Below are 23,021 nucleotides of genomic sequence, written 5' to 3' on the forward strand. Positions count from 1 at the left end.
ACACTTTCATTATGAAAGGCATGCAGCCCCTTTCCAAGTAAATGTAGCTGCTCCAGGTTCCCACTACCTGAAGAGAAACCCTCACAGCACGCTCCGGAAATGTTTACAATTCATTTAAGATGCACGTTATTTCTAAACACATCACTGAGGGACCCTTTTACTTATTTATTTTGAAATTTTCAAACGAATGGGGAAGTTTGGCTTCCATGTCGTTTTCATTTTTCCAAAACTGACATTAGGCACCAAAATTAGTTGAGGACAGAATCATTCCTTACCTAAAATTTAGAACTTAACAACGGACTCGTCTCAAGCTTTGTGAAGAGAATGCCATTTTAAAATTGTACCATAGGATCTGTATCTTTAGATGAGAATACACCTAAAAGAAAAAAGCCCATCCCCTCCTCCCAAGGCACAAAAACACAGCATAGCCCAAGCAGCCCGTTTCCTACCCAGCCAATACAATAATGCTTTGTAAGCTAAGAGCAGCGCTCGGTATAGAAGCTAAGTATAAACAGCTGAGAAGGATTAGGCGGTAGCTCTATTCTCATTTACATGAAAATCCTCTAAGCATCGCTTTCCTCGCTGGCTGCGGGCGCATAAAAGAGTTCCTCGCTGAAACTCTTTTGTGCCATAGCCACGCATACATTTGCATCCTTTGTCTTTACTTACCAGTCGAGGCTGTGGGCATGTGTGCTCGATTTCCTCCATGGTTTCTGAGGGAGGCTCATTGGAAAGGGATTTTGGGATACCTGTTTCTGACTCAGCATCAGTGGTAAGTACTGGCATGGCCAGTGAATGCTGCCTCCAGTTCTACACCCTCTGAGAGTCTCCTCCTAGGCAGAGAATGTTTTCTTTGTCACGTATTTTTCTCTCCCCCACCCATCCCCCTTCTTCGTCCCTTCTGTCTTCCCAGGGGGAAGTAAAGAGGTTATCCTCCACCCCCACCACTTTCCTTCTCCAAAAACCCAAGAGGCAAGGCCTCAGTTTATCACTATAACAACCAGACGGCACAGGAGCTGCGGGTGCGGGATACAGTACCTCATTTGCATGGAGCGCGCTGGTTGGCTACTGTCATAGTAGTACCACTCCGCCGGGGAGCGGCCGGGCCCCATTGGCTGGCGGGCCGTGCCCTGGGGGCCCGAACTTGCTGCTTTTGTTTCTCCTGTTTAATTCAGTTGCAAAGGTCCATTCTGGGCTAGGGACCCCGGCTGCACTACCCAGATAAGAAAAAACCGCGTCCTGACGTGCCCAGGACGCCTCGAGACAGAACATAGCAGACCTCCACTAAAAAAGACCTAGTCCCTGACATGTTTGCTGTGCTGTAGTCAGAATTTTGCCAAATAGGAGTCACCCTGAAGACAAAGCCACTTTTGAGCCCAAACTCCCTGTGCCCACAATTGCCACCTGGCCTCGGAGGGCCTCTCACTGCATTCATTGAGGGCACCTGAGTGTTCACCCCCTTGACTGCAACAAGAGCAGCGGCAGATCCTCTGAGGCCTGGTGTAGCCCTGGCGCTTACCCCTGGGGCTGCCCTGAGAGGGACTTCGAAGGAGGTAGATTGTCTTCGAAAACCTGCCTCCCACACCTCTGACTGCCCTCCCAATTACCTCCTCCCTCGGCCACTCCTCCTCCTCCCCAGCTATTCTGAGTTTCCTCAATGAGGTCTTGCTGTTGTCTGCGCTTCCATACACTGTTCCTTACGCTGGTCTATTATTCCTGTGCTCCCATTTCCTAAGCACCCTGCTCTCAGCCACATGCTCATGGCAATCACAGAAACACCACAGATGGGGAATTAAAGATGATGTGCCTTAATGTCTAAATCGTCCGAGAATAACCACCATTTATAAGAGGGCGTTCTGGAGACACACACCCAAAGAAAAGAACTCACAAAGGTATTCGTTCCAGTGAAATATCACACTTTAAATAACATTAATAAAAATCACAGCTTGGGAATTCCCTGGCAGTCCATAGTTAGGACTCCACGCTCTCACTGCCGAGGGTCCGGGTTCCATCCCTGGTTGGGGAACTAAAATCCCACAAGCTGCGCAGCTTGGCCAAAAAAAAAAAAATCATGGTAATTGCTAGCATTTATTAAGCACAGGCACAGTGCTAGGTACTTTACCTAGATATTGTTTAATCTTCATAACAACCCAAAGAGGTCAATCTTATCATTATCCCCATTTACAGGTGAGAAAATTGAAATTTACAGTAATTGCTCAGGGCCTCAAACTCATAAGCAGTGGAGCTGGGATTGGAGGGATGCGGGCTTGGCGGGGCGGGGGGGATGCAGCAGGTGTAGTGACAGAAAAAAACATCTAGGTAGAAATCCTCTTAAGACAAGTCCCTGGGCTTCTATATCTTTCATTTTAATCTATAGCAGTGGTTTTCATCCAAGTATGCTCCAGGACCAGCCACACCAACATCAGCGTCACCCGAGAACTTGTTGGAAATGTAAATTATTCATCCCTCAAGACCTGGCTCAGTAGGTCTGGGATAGGGCTGGAATTTGCATTTCTTTTTTTTTTAAAATAAATTTACTTATTTATTTTTGGCCGTACATGATCCGTTGGAAAGCACCTCACCCCCTAACCCCCACTGTGTTCTGGGCCACCGAGCTACCAGCTTGGTTCCTAATTGGTCCTCTAATTCCCTCTCTAGAATGGGACGCTCACCTGTTCCTATTTAGCAGCGTCCTGATGGCTAGTGGGGTCCTTGCAAACCCCTCTTGCCCAAGAGCCTAGACTGTGCCCTTATCCCCCACCTCCAGCCTTTTCTGTGTCAAAGTGGGCAGATGCCCCCTTCTTCCCCCGCCCCCCGTCTCATCGAAACAAGATGCTGCCTCTGCCTGAGCATCTTCATCGTGTCACCTAAACCAGACCTTTAACCATCACTGCCATTATGTGCTAAGTCCAAGTCGTACCTGACACATAATCAGCCCAAGTCCTTGAACCTCAAAATTTAGACCTCTAACTGCCTTGAGGGTCAGCTCTATAAGTAACTCTATTCCCACTAATCCTACCCCAGCCTTGTCTTGGCTTCTCATCCCCCTCTCCCCACAGCCCAGTGGTTGACTCTCACAGTCCTAATGGGGAGAAATAAACTCTTTCAGGCACCACTCTGAGAGGGGTCCTTACCAGATTCACCCACTCTGGGGATCAGAGTCTTGGCTGCTATTGCAACCTGATTCAGGAACTTCTTAACAATACCTGAATGGGTTATTTAAACTTGGGGGCTTTGTAATGCCATTAAGATGATTAAGAATGACCAGTTAATTACACAATATGGAATTAAGTATTCCATAACCCTCTAGGGGTTATATGGGGGGGGTGACTATAAAGAGATAGGAGAAGAGGGGTTACTGGGGTGATGGAATTGTTCTGTATCCTGATTATGGTGATGGTTACACAAATCTATACACAATGTTAACATTGTCTTAAAAAAAAACCTCCATGGAGGACATTTGTCAGTACATGCTACAGCCTTTAGAGAGTTCATACCCTTTGACCCAGGGCTTTCCCTTGGGAATTTATCCCCAAAGAAACAACCAGAAGCTCACAAATAATTACATACAAAGATGCTAATGCAGACTTATTTACAAGAAGAAAAAAAAAAAAGATACAATTTATAGCAATAGGAGAAATGGTTAAAATAAAAATTAAATACATCCATATAGTATTATACATGCATTAGGAGTCATGTTTTTGAAGAAAATCTAATGCTAGGGGAACATGTTAATATTGTGTCAGGTGAGAAAAGCAGGCCACAGAATACGATTCTGAAAAATAATCCTGATTATGGGATATGTACATGCCTAGAAAAGAGCACTGGAGGGAAATACATCAGGATGTTAAGTAACATCTTTAAACGGTGGGATTATGGGGGATTTTGATTTCTTTTTTATATTTTCAGGTCTATAACAAGTATTTTAAAATGAGCATCTATTACCCCGATAGTTGGGGGGAAAATGAACATTACCCTTTCTCCCCAAAGGAATCAAGGGCTGGATACGGGGTGGGGATGAGGCAGGCAGAGGTTAGCATGTGAGAGAATAGAAAGGTGCAGGGGCTCAGTGGAGGAAACAAGAAAGCTGAAACTGGGGGAGTCCTATCTCCCGTTAGCAGAAGCAGAGGGAACGTGTTGGAGGCAGGCTGCTCAGAAAATCCCCAGGGAACTTCTGGGGACAGGGCTCTTGAGTCTTGTAACCTCTACAAGTAGGGCACGGCTTCATGAGAACTTGTTACATCAGCGCTGCCCCTCACAAGCACCACCATCTTTCTTTCTACCGTTTATCAAGTACCTCTTCCGCTCTGAGCTCTATGCTAGGTACTTACCGTGTGCTACCTGGAACCCCCTCAACAGCTGATCAGATGAGGAAACCGAGTCATAGGGACCTTTGCTTCAGCTTGGAAGAGACCTACAAATGATATCATTCTTCCCCCAAGCGGTCTTCACTTCAATATCAAATTATTGGAAATACTCTTCCCAAATATCTGCAGGGAAGAACTAAAATAATCTCTTCAGAGCAGAAACTGAGCTTTCCCTGATCCCCTCAGGCCTTACCATTGTCGTCAACACCTGCCCGCTGGCTGCCAACGGCCAGCACCTGCATCTCTGCCTGAGGGCTTTCTCAGGCCACCGAAAGCCCTGCCCCCTCTCCCCAACAATACCGTTGAGACAGGGCTGAAGGGCCAGAAAAGGAACAGCCCACACCCCCAAGAGCTCTCAACCAATGACTGAGAGGAGTGAATGTACAAATACCACACTGCTCTCAGTCCTCAAGTGGGATAATTGAATCTACGCTGTTCTACACTGACTCCCAGAGTTCCCCAGTGGGACTAAGTTCAACTTCCCATGGTGGTAGCTGGCTTGACAGAGCGCCCCGAATTGTATTGGCTGCCTTCTTTTCTTTGTCTCGCTTGCCCACACTCCTGTGGGTGTTTCCTGGACTCACCTCCCAAATTAACTTGAACTTGAATTCTTGGCTCAGGGTCTGCATCTGCATCTGGAGGATCTCCAACTAATACTATTTCAGTGCCCCATCATAAAGTTCTAATATGATCTATTTCTTATGGCAAATACCTTTCATGTCCTCATCACACGTGGATAAAAATGTCATAACATCGTATATCTGTTTATTTTTTTAAAAGCAGGCATTACATTTAAGCTTTCTCTTCTTTAAAAATACCTTTCCCTTTTTATTTTCCAATCTTTAATCTAGTCATGCTGCTACAAATTTTATATCCACTGTATAAAAATGTTGTCAACCGTACTGAAAATTTTAAATTATTTACTTCCAGTTTGTATGTCCCTACATACTTTATACTGCTCTTAATATTTATCAAGAAGGCCGTATGTAAAACCTCCTTCATTCCAAATCCTTTCCCCTTACCAGCACTCCTGAGTCCGCTATTTCTTCCACGTTTCCTTTTTTCTTTTTATTCATTTTCCTCAGCGCCTCAGGTTTACCAGATAAGAAATTTATTACAAAGAAGGAAAGGACGTGAAAAGAACAAGACAAAGGTTTCCCGGAAACCACTGACCTTCTGTGGAATTGTTACTTTTCTGGCTCTATTTTGAGCCAGTTCCCCAGTTTTCTACACGTGGCTTACGGTTTGGGCCTAAAACCTGACACAGTCCAGAAAAAAAGTTCACCATCTAAGTAATGAAACCCATGAATAATTCCTTTTCACCCACTCCAGGGAAATTATTGTAATAAAAATTTTTTTCAGGGTAAAGCATTTCACCCCTCACTTAGTTCTTTTACACATTGAATTATATCATAATAGTGTTCTGGGATTGACAAGTTTTAATATTGAAAATTTTCAAATGAGCAAACAGATTCAGAGAGGTTAAGTAACTTGAGCAAGGTCACAGAGTAAGTGGCAGAAGTGTCACTTGAATCCAGGTCTCCTGAATCAAAGTTCAACTCTGTTTTCCACCAAACTACACTGCCTCACTTAGATTTGCTTTGTTAACAAGGTTGCTGAGCTAACTCATGAGTATCTCATCATCCAAAATAACCACTCCACCCCTTTTCTATTGAACTCATGTAACATGAAGCACTCTTCACTTGCATTCGTTCAGTTCATTTCATATCTCTGAAACCACGGACCTGGACTCATTGTAGGTGCTTGAGTTTACTTACGACAGAAAGTCAAACACATGCATTGCCAAATTCACCAGTGAGTCAAGAGTGAGGCTGATACAGGTCCATGACCCATAAAGGCCTTTAGGGGAAAAAATAATGATTGGACATAAAAAGCAGTCAGTTTCAAAACTTTTTTTTGAAAAACAAAATCAAGAAGATAGAAAGTGCTCTATTTTATTCTTGACATGGATTTTCTTCTTTTACCAGCTTCTAGAATAACCAAAAAAGAACTGACTTTTCCTCATCCATCTGACCAACATTTACTGAGTCTGTTACACACAGTTTTAAGGTGCTGGGGAGCTACTGCACAGACACAACATGACAAAACTACTGCATGAATGAAAATGCCATTCACAAAATGTCACCTTACATCTTATATTTTAAAGAAATAAACATTTGACATAAGTCAGAGAGATGAGCAGGAAGGAGCTTCAGTTCTTAGCACTCAAAGACACCACACCACAATGGTTGTACCTGTGTTTGAGAAGGTCCTAAAAGAGGTAAGTTGTTTTTATCAAAATGAGATGTATTTATCTAAACGCTGATGTAAAATCACTTGTAAATATGATATATTTTGTTTTGCTGTAGCAAAACAGATATGATAGCAGCTTTTTTGCATATTTAGCTAGAATAAATCATTCTTGTTGACATTAGCAGCTGTGTAGTCAGTAAAGAATTACTGTTGCTATTACTTGGTGGTATTTATAAACACTTTTATTTTCTAAGTGCTTTACAATCACTTATTGTCTAATTAATATCTAATCATCTGTTTACAAGTAATAATCACACATGTAGAGCAGTTTAATCAAAACTTCAAATGCAGCCGCCATCATACTCAAGAATGTTGTGTAAATTTTGGTCCCTCCTTGATGGGATTTGGGTCCAGACATACGGCCAAAACAGATAATACAACAGAAAAAAAAAATGAATAAAGATTCCTCACTTGGATTTGAGCATAATTTGGTATCACAGCTTTTGCATGACAAATATATTATCTGAATGTCAGTGGGTAAGAATATAGGTAATTTTCAACACCTAAGTGCTCAATTACACAGACGTATAAAAATTTTAATTTATTTAAGTCACAAAATTGGATGATAGTTTATAGTAAGTGTTCAAGGGCAGACACCAATTTAACATTGGAACTGTTAGTCACAATCACCGTTTCAGTGATTTTCATAAAAGAGATCAAATGTAGCAAAGGTGGCTTGGGGACCTTCGAGGTTAATCTAACCAGATTTACATGTAGACCAAGCTATGGCCAGTACAAACACCTGCCACTTTTAATTATCCAATGTAAGTGGATGTACTGCTGTCTCCCTTGAGTCTCCCCCAAGTGTTCCATGAAAGGATTTTTTAAGCAGGTAAATGATATGCATACTAATTCAGCTTTTTCCCCTAGGATAAATTTTCCTACAAGTAGAATTGCTGAGTCAGAGGACTTGCATTTTTAAGGCTTTATATACATTTTTTTTGATGCTATTGTCAAATCGTCCTCCAGAATAGTTGACCAAATCGCCACTTCTCCTGATAATCCCCAAGAGCTGTCTTTCTTGGTTATTGATCTGCCATTACCAGTTTTCTTCCTTCTTGCTTCCCCACCAGGCAGTCTCTCAGTACTGCAGCAAATACTGCACGGTCCTGAGGATTGCGCCAGGGGCCTTCTGAACGTGCTACAAATGTGCTTGACTGGCAAGTGAAGAATCAAGACCATCCGATGCCAGGATAGATAAATTCATTTACAAGTAAACTATTATTACAATCCTTGGACTTTATACTAATTGATTTGAATGGCGTGGACTCCAAAGTGAAATCTTCATCTTGCAAAATCTGTACTTGGTATCTTTGAATGCTCAAAGAGAGATTTGGTTTAATCTTCTGTATTAGTTTCCTATTGCTGCTGTAACAATTTACCTCAAACGTAGTGGCTTAAAATAACACAAATTTATTATCTTAAAGTTCTGGAGGTCAGAAGTCTGAAAGGGATCTCAGTGGACTAAAGCCAATGTATCAGCAAGACTGCATTTCTTCTGGAGCCTCTAGAGGAGGCTTTTTCCAGCTTCTAGAGCTGCCTGCATTACTTGGCTCACAACCCTCTTCCTTCCATCTCAAAAACAGCAATTGCACCACTCCAGCCTCTGCTTCAGGAGTCATATCTTCTCTAACTCTCCTGCCTGCCTCTTTCTCTTGAAAAGACCCTTGTGATGACACTGGGCCCACCTGAGTAATCCAGGATACTCACTCCCATTGCAAGATCTTGAACCTAATTACATCTGTAAAATCCCTTTTGCCATGTAAAGTAACGTATTTCCCAGGTTCTGGGAATTAGGATGTGGACATATGTGGGGGGGGGGCATTATTCTGAATACCACACCTTCCTTAGCATGAGCTGGACCTGGTATCTCATCTCCAGATATTCGAACAATACATTCCCTGTAATTTTAATACTTAGTAATTTGTGAAACCCTACTCTGTGTCAAGCACAGGCACTATGCCAGGTTTGCAGAAAAGAATCCGTGATTAGAGAAGTTAAGTAATTTGCCCAAAGTCATGGAGCCGGTCAATGGCAGAGCTGAGTTTCAAACCCAGGTCTGTTGGACTTCAAAGCCCCTGCTCATCATATGTTGCCTCTGCAGCTCATTTCCCATACTCTGCTTGGCTTGCTCTCTTTGGATAGCCTTCTTGTTGAAAGCTTTTCATTTAGTTTGACATTAAATAATACAACCTAGCTAGGTAAAACCTTTTATTAAGCCCCTATAAATCTCATATTTGACTCATTCAGTAGGTGCCAATGGAGGATGTCATCTTGAAACACTCATTCAAGTTGTCTTCACATCCTCTAATAAATCTTCCAAAAAGTAGCATCAGATGGGCTCTTCCTCCATCATACAAGCAGAAGTAGACTCAGGAGGTTATCTTCTCTGTGAGTGAAATGTAAATCTCTGAATAATATCAGGTAGTGCTGGTGAGAACTGATCTTTCCAAAGGCCCCCAAGTATATCAGATATCTTATTCTTGAAAAAAGAGAACCTAACACTTTAGGGGTGTAAGTTCATGTCTTAATAAAGTTTCTCATTGTCTCTGCTTCACTCCACAAGGTTCTCAGCCTTGATTGTACATTAGAATCACCTGGCGGTGGTGGGCCTTTCAAACCCCCTGAGCCTACATTCCCACTCTCTAGATATTCTGGCCTAATTGGCCTTGGGAACAGTATCAGAACTTTCACAATTACAAAACCAAAAAAAAGAGTTGAAAACCACTATGGTGAAGCAGATATGGTGAGAGACTTTACTAAGACATGGGTCTTGACCCCAAAGCTATTAGGCTCTCTTTTTTCCAAGAATCTCTATTTTGTTTACATTGAAAGAAATAAGCCCTATTAGTGTATGTGTCCCACGAAGCTGGCTATGTGAAAACCATTATGTCTAAAAGCAATCATTTTAAACCTAGTCTACTTATGTGCCAGATGAGAGGCTATGTTGAATGACTCACTAATGGTGCTTGAGAATAACTATATACAGTCAGTGTGCTTCCACAGAAGGCCATCTTTGCTACAAGAAGAAATTCTCTTGAGTAAGCAACTAAGCAGGCATGGAATAAGCACTTTCAAAGAAAAATAATCCTTTATTTCTGCAAAATAGTCTGGATAACCTCACCACACCATTCAACCATAAGAACTTAACAGGAGCAAAACCATTAGCATTAAACCATGGCAGTCCCTAGCACATATAATACCACCATTGCTCAAAACATTTTTGGAGTAATTCTTTTGAAATTTTCATCGCGGCAGCTTTATAAGGCCACTTATGAAAAGCAATTACATTGGAATTTTTGGATCCAAAGAGGTATTAACCAGATTCATCATTCACCTATCAAACTATCAATCAATAACCCTCAATGATGACTGTGCCCTCTGATGATATCCCATAAGAACAGAGGGGTGGTCTATTCTGGCAAAAAATTCCTGAAGGGCTAGGGATCTTAAGTGAGGAAGGTGACCCAAAGCTAGGCTCTGAAGTCAATTTTTTTTTAACATCTTTATTGGAGTATAATTGCTTTACAATGGTGTGTTAGTTTCTGCTGTATAACAAAGTGAATCAGCTATACGTATACATATATCCCCATATCTCCTCCCTCTTGCATCTCCCTCCCACCCTCCCTATCCCACCCCTCCAGGTGGTCACAAAGCACCGAGCTGATTTCCCTGTGCTATGCGGCTGCTTCCCACTAGCTATCTATTTTACATTTGGTAGTGAATATATGTCCATGCCACTCTCTCACTTCATCCCAGCTTACCCTTCCCCCTCCCCGTGTCCTCAAGTCCATTCTCTACGTCTGTGTCTTTATTCCTGTCCTACCCTGAAGTCAATTCTTGTAGAGCATATGTCCTCAAACTTTAATGTGCATAAGAATCACCTGGAGAACTTGTTAAACTACAGTTTGCTGGGCCCCATTCCCAGAGACTCTAATTCAGTAGGCCTGGGTAGGGCCGGTTAACTTGACATTCCATCAGCTCACAGGTATTGCCTGAGGCCCACACTTTAAGTAACACTGTTGTAGGGTGAAACTGTGAAGATAAAAATACTCATGCGAGGGACTTTCCTGGTGGCACAGTGGTTAAGAATCCGCCTGCCAATGCAGGGGATACGGGCTCGAGCCCTGGTCTGGGAAGATCCCACATGCCGCAGAGCAACTAAGCCTGTGTGCCACAACTACTGAGCCTGTGCTCTAGAGCCCATGAGCCACAGCTACTGAGCCCGTGTGCCACAACTACTGAAGCCCACATGCCTAGAGCCCGTGCACCGAAACAAGATAAGCCACCACAGTGAGAAGCCCGTGCACCACAATGAAGACCCAACGCAGCCAAAAATAAGTTAATTAATTTTTTAAAATCATTAAAAAAATACTCATGTGAACATATAAGTTCTATTATCCTTTTTTAAAAGGATAGAAATTATCGAAAGGACTCAGGAACCAACTTGGAGAGACTCCTGCCAACCAAAGATGAAAAGGGAAGCATCCAAAGGGTAAGAACTGCAATGGATTGAAATCCACCAAATACGTTTAAATCCATGAGTTCCTAATACTACCAAAAAAAAAAAAAAATCCCAAACCCAAAACCTCAGTTGTCTGCATTGGAAAATTCAAGGGAACAAATGTATTATTTTGAAAACTGGGAACTGGAGGGAAAGAATTAAGCATGTATCTTACCTTTCCTCTACAAACTGTACCTCTGGGTGACCAAATAGTAAGGAAGGAGAAGTGTATCACTGTAGAATGAGTAATGAAGAAGGTAATGAAAAAAGCAATGACTGAGACTAGCCATATTATTATAATGCCAAGTGAATGACTGGATCTAGACATTAAGCATCAACAACTGCTAACACGACAAAAAGACAATCCCAAATGTTATATGCTCCTGATAGAGGTACACGCACCACATATGAAGTAGTTTGCCAAGTAAATAGAACCTGGCTGTGACCACACCTCTTGATCCAAGACCAATTTACGGGAAATACAGAAGGGATAAAGGAGTATGCTAACGGCACAGGGATGCAATCAACAAAATCCAGATTGTGGGACGCTCTATAGGACAAAGCCAGTTTGTACAATCAAAAAACTGAAAGAGTCAGTGCGCTGGACAGTCCCGCGGCTCCGTCTCCTGCTACGGCGGTGTGTGGACGGAACAGACCCAGGGGCGCCCCTTGCTCCCGCCTCCGACCACCTCCAACCTGTGTTCCACTCGCAACCTTCGGAACCAGCCGCTCAGCTGTCCTCGGCCACCGGGACCGCCAGCACCATATTTTGAGCTTAACGCCGTATTACCGATCCACCACGAGCTCCCAGATTCGTCAGAATGATTCCGCCGAGGTGGAGGCCGCCGTCAACCGCCTGGTCAACATGCACCTGCGGGCCTCGCGCACCTACCTCTCTCTGGGCTCCTATTTCCACCGCCACGACGCGGCTCCGGAGGGCCTGGGCCACTTTCTCCGCGAAGTGCCCGAGGGGAAGCGTGAGGGCGCCCAGCGCCTCTTGAAAATGCAGAAACAGCGCGGCGGCCGCGCCCTCTTCCAGGACGTGCAGAAGCGTCTCAGGATGAGCGGGGTGAAACCCAGGACGCTGTGGAAGCCGCCATTATCATGGAGCAGAACCTGAACCAGGCCCCTGCGGACCTGCACGCCCTGGGCTCTGCCCGCGCAGACCCCCGCCTCCGTGACTTCCCAGAGAGCCGCCTCCTAGATGAGCAGGTGAAACTCATCCAGAAGATGCGCGATCACCTGACCAACCTCCGCAGGCCGGCCGGTCCCCAGGCGGGGCTGGGCGAGTCCCTCGTCGAAAGGCTCACCCTCCAGCACGACTAGGAGCCTCCGGAGCCCAGCGGCCTTTGAGGAGCCCCTCTGGCGTCAGGGCTTCTGCCTGAAGCCCCTCTCTGCAGCCACTAGGCAGCTTTTTAACCACCCTGGAGCCCTCTCCCAAGCCTTGGACCAAATGGAAACAATAAAGCTTTTTGCAGGAAAAAAAATTGAAAGAAATGATATCTAGAAGACATAGCAATCAATTGAAATATATAGACTATATTATTGGGATCCTAATTCAAAACACTGTAAAAAAAAATTACAAGGTTTATGAAACAACTAGAAATTTGAACAGTTTCTGGATGCTATAAAAAATAATTAATTTGTTTAGGTATGAAAATGATATTGTGTTCATGTTTTTAAAAACTTTATTTTACAAATATACACTGAAGTATTTGCAGATGAAATATATCATGTGGGTGTGAGGAGTGGATAGGACTCTAGATGAGTAGTTCTGAACTGGGTGCAATTTTGCCCCCCAAGGTACATTTAGGATGTCTGGAGACATTTTTGGTTGTCGCATCGTGCGGGTGGTGCTCCAGGCATCTAGTGGGTGGAGGCCATGGATGCTGCTAAACATCCTACAGTGCACAGGAACAGCCCTCCACTGTGGGGGAGTAGCTCTGCCCTGGCACCCTGATGACCTTGAACCTGTCCATGTAGTTCACACTGGCAAAGACTTGAACTGCAGCTCATCTGAGTGTTGGCAGACTGCCCTGTGATCTTCCTGGAACATGAGAGATGGGAGGCCTGTTAGGAGCCGCTCTGAGCCCATCTCCCACTCCCTCCCTACATCCTCTGAGAGGCTTTCATGAGAGTTTCTAATGCCTTCTTGGTTCTATTGAAGTATGGAGCTTCCTGCCCTGCCCTCCTCACTGTAGAGCTGAAGAGTAGAAAACCAGTTAGTTGCCATTTACAATGGGCTTCTCATCAATGGGAGTTGAGGTCATCTGGCCTCTTTTGTTTCCATGTTGTCCTTTTCGATATGTGGGACAAGGACTACAGGAAGCTGGCTACATTTCTTTCACGTCTATGTAAGTAATAAACTGGGGGCTTCCCTGGTGGCGCAGTGGTTAAGAATCTGCCTGCTAATGCAGGGGACATGGGTTCGAACCCTGGCCCGGGAAGATCCCACATGCCTCGGAGCAACTAAGTCTGTGCACCACAACTACCGAGCCTGTGCTCTAGAGCCCGTGAGCCACAACTACTGAGCCCATGTGCCATAACTACTGAAGCCCACGTGCCTAGAGCCCCTGCTCCGCAACAAGAGAAGCGACTGCAATGAGAAGCCCGCACACCACAACCAGGGAAAGCCCGTGAGCAGCAACAGACCCAACACAGCCAAAAATTTAAAAATTAAAAATTAAAAATTAAAAAAAAAACTGTCTGAAACCAAAAGCAACTCAATGTACTTTTACCAGTCGAATCAGTCTGACCTTGGCTAGGGTCTTGCCTTGTCTTGTGTGTGGACTGGACACATGTAACAAATAATTATCAAGCCCAAAATGTCCATAATGGCAATGTTGAAAAGCTCTAGATGAAACAATATTGGTCATGAGTTGATCATTGTTGACGCTAGAGATGAAGTGTACATGAACAGCACAAATGGGAAGGAACTGTTTTGTCTAATTTTGCATGTGTTTGAATCTCTCCATAATAAAAGTATTTTTTGAAAAGATAAAAATTGGTCACTGCTTTATTAGCTGTCTAGCACTTTAAGTGCCTATACTGAGGCAGTGTGTATAAATGCACAAAGTTTGCTGTCAGATTTCTAGCTCCACTGCTAAATTACAAACTGTGTTCTTCAGCAAATTACTCAGCATCTTTCGGCCTCAGTTTCCTCACCAATAAAATAAGGCTAATGATGTCCCTGAGGATTTTGTAGGGAATAAATATGTGTTTAGCTGAGTGCCTTAAATAAATACTTTTATTAGACTTTCTTCCTTTGTTCTTTTTGTCTGCTACTTTTCAATACAGAAACGCAAGGAGCCCTTCTTGTCATCTGGACAAGTAATTTTGATCCAGTCAACTTCTTTTCATATTACTCCCTGGAAAATGTAGATGGCCTGGTACGTTTGGTTCCAAGGGTTTAAAACAGCAAACCCTGGAGGGATCCAGGGAATGAGGGGTGAGAATAAACGTGTGTAATTAACTCAGTAGTTTTCAATCCAGGGTGATTTTGCCCCGCAGGGGATATTTAACAATGTCTAGAGACATTTTTGGTTGTCACAACCTGGGTAGAGGGGTGCTACTGGCATCTACTAGTTAGAGACCAGGGATACTGCTAAATATCCTACTATAGGCACAGGATTGCTCCCCACAATAAAGAATTACCTGGCCCCAAATACCAGTAGTACCAAGGCTGAGAAACCCTGGGCTAATGTGACTAAAACTCCTAGATGAAGCTTTTCCTAGATAATTAACTTTGCCTTTCTTTGTTCTTCTTACCCGACGCATACAGGTTATTAAAGGCATGCTCAGGAGAAATCATTCAAAATGTGATTACTCTATCTCTGTGGCCCTAATTTGTTTTTCATTTCTTTATGAGAAAAAAAAGCTGAGTAGTGTTCTGATTTTATTGCTGTTGAGTTTCAAACAGCAAACTTGAAGCATGCACTGATTACCTTTTTAATTAATACACTGTGAAGGCAGAGCATCACTTTATTAACTAGTGCGAAGGATGTACCATCTCCCAACAGCTTGGTAGTCTTTATTCCCAACTGTTATGCCAATGGGGGAGGATTGGGATGAAGAGGTTTCAGACACTGCTCCCCAAACAGATATATTTCTCTTGTTAAAATTGCCCAGCTAAGGGGGCTTCCCTGGTGGCGCAGTGGTTAAGAATCGCCTGCCAATGCAGGGGACACAGGTTCGATCCCTGGCCTGGGAAGATCCCACATGCCGCGGAGCAACTAAGCCCGTGAGCTGCAACTACTGAGCCCACGTGCCACAACTACTGAAGCCCCCGCACCTGGAGCCTGTGCTCCACAACAAGAGAAGCCACCACAATGAGAAGCCTGCGCACCGCAACGAAGAGTAGCCCCCGCTCGCCACAACCAGGGAAAAGCCCGCGCGCAGCAACGAAGACCCAATGCAGCCAAAAATAAAATAAATTAAATAAAAATAAACAAATTAAAAAAAAATTGCCCAGCTAGGTTTAGATGACACCTTCCTAGCATGTCATTATTAAATAGAAAACATGATGGGTAATTCCTCTCTCCCCTCCATCCCCTTTCTAAAGTCAGAATACTTGAGGTCAAGACCATAGTACCACAGGCACTGAAGGAAAGAGTCAGGTAAATGGTGGTAACTGTGTATTCAACTGGCAAACAATGGTAAGGCTATTTCTGTGAGATGTGTTGTGTGTTGGGGTGTGGGGAGCGAAGAGTGGGGTAAAAATGTTTAGGGTAAAAAGTGGGGAAAAATCTGTAAACGTGGTGGAATGGCTTAAGTATCTATGATGTGGTTCGTATTTCTTTATTTCTCCCTCACCCCACCCCATGTGTTCTATGAAAACTGCCCCACCCCACAGCCCAGGGAACTGGGTTAGGACATCCAATTAAGAGAGCCAAGCCATGGCCTACTCAGTGGTTTCTGAGATCCTCAGATTCCCTCTTTCAGGAATTAGAACTAAGAGGTGGAGACTGGGGACTTCCCTGGTGGTCCAGTGGTTAAGACTCCGCACTTCTACTGCAGGGGGTGCAGGTTAATCCCTGGTCTAAGATCCCGCATGCCACGCTGTGCAGCCAAAAAAAAAAAAAGGTGGAGACTGAATGGGTCAGGAGCTGAGTTGTGGGCAGAGCAGCAGAGTAAGTATGTCCACAGATGACCCTTCCTGACAGCTTCTCAAGCTGCCCTAGTTCCTGTCCTTGCTAAGGTCTGCTTTTCAGCTTTCTGTGGCTTCTATTAGACAGCCCTTTGCATTCCTCCCTACTGAAAAAGCTAGCTTAGTGGGTGATGTTCCTTACAATCCAACCATCTATGTCTGAGACAGATGTGTCCACATCACCACCAAGAGATGACACTAACATGAGAAATGAAGCTGACAGCCGTCTAACAGGGAAAGGCCACTTAACAGTCATTTGCGCTTCATGCCTAGGAAGGTCAAGGGACGACACTAGGCCCCAGAGACCAGCTCCCAGTAAATTCCCTGTCTCAGAAATCCTATAAGCAGTTCTAGATATACCACACTTTTGATACTTTCATATGCAGTCTTATAACTCATTTTGTGCTATTATATTGAATTATTATTTATCTCATCATGTGACCTAATCCTCATTTGTAACCTTGATATCTATCTCTCATTTTGTCAATTAATTCACCAACCAGACTTGGGAAGATCAGTTCATACCCCAAGGGTCCGTCCACTTTCTCACATCATCCTCAACCCACTCAGACTGACTTCTGCCTCCACCACTCCACTAAAACTGAGTTATGTTTCCATGTGTTTCTTAGATGCACAGAAGGATCTTTTACAGTAGTGGTTCTTGCTTAGGAGAGATTTTGTGCCCCCCCGCCCCAAGGTGATTTTGCAGTGTCTGTTTTGATTGTCACAAGTTGGAGGGTGCTACTGGCATCTGGTGGGTAGAGACCAGGGGTGCTGCTATACATCCTAGAATGCACAGGAAAACCACACATAACAAAGAATTATCCATCCCCAAACGTCAATAATGCCAAAGTTGAGAAACCTTGTTTTAGGGCAAAGATGGGTCTTTGAGAGATATAGCACAGTTCAAAATGGGCAAAGACTTTGAGTAGATATTTCTCCAAAGAAGATATACAAATGGCTAATGAGCACATTAAAAAATGCTCAACATCATTAGCCAATAGGGAAGTGCAAATCAAAACCACAATGAGATACCACTTCACACCCACTAGAATGGCTATAATTTTTTAGTGGAAAATAACAAGTATTGGTGAGTATATGGAGAAATTGGAACCCTCACACATTGCTGGTGGGAATGTAAAATGGTGCAGCCTCTTTGGAAAACAGATTGAAAGTTCCTCAAAAAGTTAAAAGTAGAGTTACCATTTGAACTAGCAATTCCACTTCTAGGTATATACCCAAGAGAATTGAAAACATGTCCACAAAAAAACTTGTACACAAATGTCACAGCAGCATTATTCACAATAACCAAGAAGTGAAAACAACCCAAATGTCCATTGACTGATGAATAGAGAAACAAATGGTTGTATATCCATACACTGGAATATTATTTGGCCACAAAAACAGAATGGAGTACCGATACATGCTACAACATGACTGAACCTTGAAAACAGATGCTAATGGGACTTCTCTGGTGGTGCAGTGGTTAAGAATCCACCTGCCAATGCAGGGGACACGGGGTCGATCCCTGGTCTGGGAAGATCCCTGGTCTGGGAAGATCCCACATGCCGTGGAGCAGCTAAGCCCGGGCACCACAACAACTGAGCCTGCCCTCTAGGCCCCGTGAGCCACGACTACTAAGCCCATGTGCCACAATTACTGAAGCCCACCCGCCTAGAACCCATGCTCTGCAACAAGAGAAGCCACCACAATGAGAAGCCCGCGCACCACAACGATGAGTAGCTCCTGCTCGCCGCACCTAGAGAGAGCCCACGTGCAGCAACGAAGACCCAACGCAGCCAAAAATAAAATATAATAAAATAAATTTTAAAAAAAGCAAACATATGCTAAGTGAAAGAAGCCAGACACACACAAAAAACCACATACTGTATGATTTCATTTATATGAAATTTCCAGAATAGGTAAATCCATAGGACAGAAAGTAGATGAATGGCTGCCTTGTGCTGGGGGTATTAGGAGGGAACAGAAAGTGACTGCTAATGAGTACGGAATTTCTTTTGGGGGATAATGAAAGTGTTCTAAAATTAAACTGTGTTGATGCTTACATAACCCTGCGAATATACTAAAAAAATTGATGTATATACTTTATTTTTTTAAATTTTACTGGAGTATAGTTGATTTACAATGTTGTGTTAGTTTCAGGTGTACAGCTTAACATATACTTTATTTTTTATTTATTTATTTACTTTAATTTTGCCTGTGTTGGGTCTTTGTTGCTGCGCGCGGGCTTTCTCTAGTTGTGGTGAGTGGGGTCTACTCTTTGTTGCGGTGCGCAGGCTTCTCACTGTGGTGGCTTCTCTTGTTGCGGAGCACAGGCTCTAGGTGCACAGGCTTCAGTAGTTGTGGCACGTGGACTCAGTAGTTCTGGCTCGCGGGCTCTAGAGCACAGGCTCAGTAATTGTGGCGCACGGGCTTAGCTGCTCCGCGGCATGTGGGATCTTCCCAGACCAGGGATCGACCCCGTGTCCCCTGCATTGGCAGGCGGATTCTTAACCACTGTGCCACCAGGGAAGCCCAACTTATATACTTTAAAATGTGAATTATATCTGTAAAAAAATGTCTCTTTCAATCTGCAGAGTGCCTACTCCGCGGTAGGTGCTCATTAAATAAGGCAGTACACCTGAGGCATGGAAGACAAAAAGATTTCTTTCCTGCTCTGATTACTAATATATTAACATTTTATGCCCAAAAAGTAACAGTAATTATTCTCTTAAATAACCTCCAAGTTAAGCAACCTGCAGAATTAATCAATGCTCTCCATTTCCCCTCAGAGTCCTAAGAGCCCTCTGAATGCTTCAGACTAAGTAGGTAAGCTACTCTTGGGAATGCCTGGATACTTTTGCTCCCACCAGTTGAGTCATAAGTTTTCCAAGAGTTAGCTGAACTTTTCCCCAAATCTGTTTATGCCCATTTTACTTGTGATTGTAACGGTATAATTTAATTAAATGTTATGTAAATTGATAAAATTATGGGAAACAAGAAGTTTTTTTTTTAAAGAAACTAAATTGTTTTAGAAAGAAAAGATACAGTCATGTGACTTTTTAAAATTGCTGTTGAATTAGGTGCAAACAAGAGTACTATAAAAGATAGGGGACAAAATACCCCCAAATCTAGGATTCTATACTCAGAGTATTTTGAAAGTATCTTGAGTTTTCACTTCATTTAGAATTAACAAAATTTGGAAATCAGAGACATTGCATATATGTATGCCTAATGAAAAAGAAAACACAGAACTCTAATCAGTGGACCAATTAAAGGATTGACAAATTATAATATATTTATTTTAAATTTAAATATAATGTTTAATGTATGTATTTATCATTTTTAAAAACAAGTCTCCCTTATAACCATTTTATTTTTCAGTGAATTGACCTACTGGTCTGCATTGTATAGGATAAGAAGAATTCTGTACTCCCTGGTAATTATAACTCTCCGCTACCTTGTATAATGGAGAAAGCCCTACAAAACTCTTATTTTTTTTTTTTTTCAAAACTCTTATTGGACTTCCCTGGTGGCGCAGTGGTTAAGAATCCGCCTGCCAATGCAGGGGACACGGGGTCCTGGTCCGGGAAGGTCCTACATGCTGCAGAGCAACTAAGCCCGTGCTCCACAACTACTGAGCCTATGCGCCACAACTACTGAAGCCCAAGCGCCTAGACCCCGTGCTCCTCAACAAGAGAAGCCACTGCAATGAGAAGCCTCCCTGGTGGTCCAGTGGTTAAGACTCCGCGCTTCCACTGCAGGGGGCACGGATTCGATCTCTGGTCGGGGAATTAAGATCCCGCATGCCACACTCAGCCGAAAAAAAAAAAGAAAAAGTGTGGCAGTCACATGGAAAAGAATTTATGGGACAGATTTGTGTTCAAGTCTCACCCATCTCTCTTGGAGGCTGATCCAGCTCTGCCCATCTCTGGGGAAGCTGAGGAAGAGTTGTAGAGGGTGAGTCTGCCATCTTTCTAAGCAGGACCCACCTGGCCTTCAGATATCACAAACCTATAGCAACCCTAGGAGTCTGGCAGGATTTGAGGTGGAGAGCCTTGTAAACAGTGATCACTTCTTTGTTGCTGGTGTTAACGATAATATGAATTTAGAGGCTGGAGTCAAATTTTTTTAACATCTTTATTGGAGTATAATTGCTTTACAATGGTGTGTTAGTTTCTGCTTTTGGAGTCAAATTGAAGTTGGTTCACCCAACACTGATCTGTGTCTCAAAGGCTGGGATGAAACTCATTCACTCTCCTAGATGACCTTAGAGATGACCTTAGATGGACAAACTCAGGACTCTCCCTGGGCAAAGAGGATATAGAATAAACAGCGATTTAAGTTCCTTTCACTCATTCAACAAACATTTACTAAGCATCTACAGTATGTCAGGTGCCAAGTATCTAAGATGAATGTGATAGTCTTCACTCTCAAAGAATATATAGAGTAAAAAATATATATGTAGGGCAAACTCTTAAAGATTAATTTTTTGTAAATATGATGGTACTGTTAAAAATTCTAATCATACTGGTCTTTGCTTTCAAAAGAGTTATCATTTACATGCTTCTGTACTTTTTATTTCTGTCTTAATGGAATGAAGAAAACAGATTTGAAACAGGCATTTTTCCTTTTTGTCCTGGGCCATTCTTTCCAATACTTTCCTATTTTTAAAATTCCTTTTCTCCTTCTGCGTGTGTGTGTGTGTGTGTGTGTGTGAGAGAGAGAGAGAGAGAGAGAAAGAGAGAGAGAGGAAGAAAGAGAGGGAGAGAGAGAGAGGATTTGTAGTTCATGGAAAGACAAAGAGAACTTTTCAAATATCCTAATACCTGGGGTGAGATTGAAATAAAGAGTATGTTTGCACATTATGAGGGCTCATTGTGAGAATGGGGCAAGATTAATTTTATGCCACTTCTTGTATATTCTTTACTCCATGGTATTTGAGAGTTGGCTCCAAGTCCCTTAGAATAAAGGACAAAAATAAGAGAAACCAGTAAGATTCCTTTTCTCCCCATAGTTCCCAGCACTGGAAAGACCAAGGGAACCCCAGGTTTCACACATTTGCAAGTCCAGCCTCTTATTCCCATCTTTTTGCATGCTAATTGAGCCATTTTTGTGAGCCTGTGAGAGTTCTCAGATGCTTGATGGTCAAGGCTTGCTTTAGAGGACCACAGTGGGTGAGGCTCTACAGTTTAGGCAGAGACATTAGTGTCTTCTAGAGACTTGGATTCAGTTGTATCCGGAATGGAGCATGTGCTCCACCTGTCAATTTTCAGCCTAAGAACAATCAGCAGAGCAGCCTATGGCAGTGATGACACACCTGCTAATTGGTTTCAGAGGACATGTGACCTTGGATCAATCTACCATACAGTTTCCAAAGGAGACAAAGACAGTTGAGTTAGCTGAAGGCTGTGCAAATAAATGCCTGTTCCTGTAATATTAGGATTCATGTGCAGGAATTACAGAGGAATGAGAAGAAAGAGGCCTAATTGCTTTTTGGAACAAAAAGTAAAAATGTAATACCTACTTTCCCTTTAAGTGGCTTTAAAAAATGCTCAGATAGTTGTGGTGGTTTTCTTTTTGGCACATTTGTTAAGTTTTCAAATGGTCCTGACTCTGCCACAGATATTATACAGGAGCTGGCAAAGATTTCATGACAAAGAGATCTCTTTCTAGCCTTTCCTGAACCAGAGATTGGCTCCCACAAGTGGCAGGAAAAAAAATGCTCAGATATCTAAACTTCAGAAATTTGGAGGGTTCTAATTGTTTAATTTCCTCCAAATAAAGACTAAATAGTCAACATACACTTATACTGTTTCTATTAATTTTTCTTTCTTCTCTTATGGCCTACGCACTATAAATTTCCTTTAAAGAACATAAGGAATTGACAAGTCATATTCTTTGAAACTTACTGCTAAATTGAGGAATTGAGTTTTATTTTTGCTAAAAAAGGCATTGAAGTTTGGTATGATCAAACAAAGCAAGTTATAAGAAACCACCTTAACTAAAGATTTAGGAATGCAAGTGCCATTCTTCTCTAAAGAAATCGATATTCTCTTCTCTATCCTGTTACCTAGAACCTGTACCTGGCAAATGTGCTCAACATAATGTTTAGGGACTGATGGACCTAACCCATGACTGGTGCCGTGGGAAGGCAGCTGTCCCTTCTGAAGGAGCTGGCAGATTTCGTTCCCAAATCCTCGGGCTGGATAGCACTCCCCACCCCCACCCCTTATTTGGACACTGCAGATACAGAATATTCCATCATTGCAGAAAGTTCTATTGGATAGTGCTGCTTTAAGCCATAATGTCTCTTTAATTTATTTTATTTTATTATATTTATTTACTTGGTTGCACCAGGTCTTAGTTGCGGCACGTGGGATCTTCATTGCCACGTGCAGGATCTTTAGTTGCGGCATGCGAACTCTTAGTTGCAGCATGTGGGATCTAGTTCCCTGACCAGGGATCGAACCCAGGTCCCCTGCATTGGGAACACGGAGTCTTAGCCACTGGACCTCCAGGGAAGTCTCCATAATATCTCTTTTAGATACATCTCTTTTAGCACTCCCCACTCCCACCTGAGTGCCCAGAAAACATCTTCCTCACAAACAGGAAGCCCTTATCTCATCATGAAGGCTTTGCAGCAAAGACTGGTAAAGGAAAAAGAAGAAACGAGAGAGTTTTCTTTTTA

At 43.0% G+C, this 23,021-nt stretch overlaps 1 protein-coding gene and 1 pseudogene across 10 annotated transcripts in view; one reads left to right on the top strand and one right to left on the bottom strand.

Moving 5' to 3' along the window:
- PCYT1B (phosphate cytidylyltransferase 1B, choline) overlaps positions 1-23,021 on the bottom strand; it is a 177,632-nt gene that overhangs the window by 138,668 nt on the left and 15,943 nt on the right. For 7 of the 9 annotated variants that reach the window (XM_082375802.1, XM_082375807.1, XM_082375809.1 and 4 more), the window contains exon 1: positions 670-5,184. The exons of the other annotated variants lie outside the window; for them this stretch is intronic. In XM_082375802.1, coding sequence (XP_082231928.1) covers positions 670-786 — 117 coding nt within the window. In that variant the 5' untranslated portion in view covers positions 787-5,184. Of the gene's footprint in view, positions 1-669; positions 5,185-23,021 lie in introns of those variants that run through there. 9 annotated transcript variants of the gene reach the window in all.
- On the top strand, positions 6,613-12,690 carry LOC309620927 (ferritin light chain pseudogene; annotated as a pseudogene). The gene is made up of 3 exons: positions 6,613-6,648; positions 11,095-11,175; positions 11,741-12,690. The product of its transcript is annotated as a ferritin light chain pseudogene (transcript).

The sequence above is a fragment of the Balaenoptera borealis genome, assembly GCF_965194805.1.
Source record: "Balaenoptera borealis genome assembly, chromosome: X".
NCBI lineage: Eukaryota > Metazoa > Chordata > Mammalia > Artiodactyla > Balaenopteridae > Balaenoptera > Balaenoptera borealis.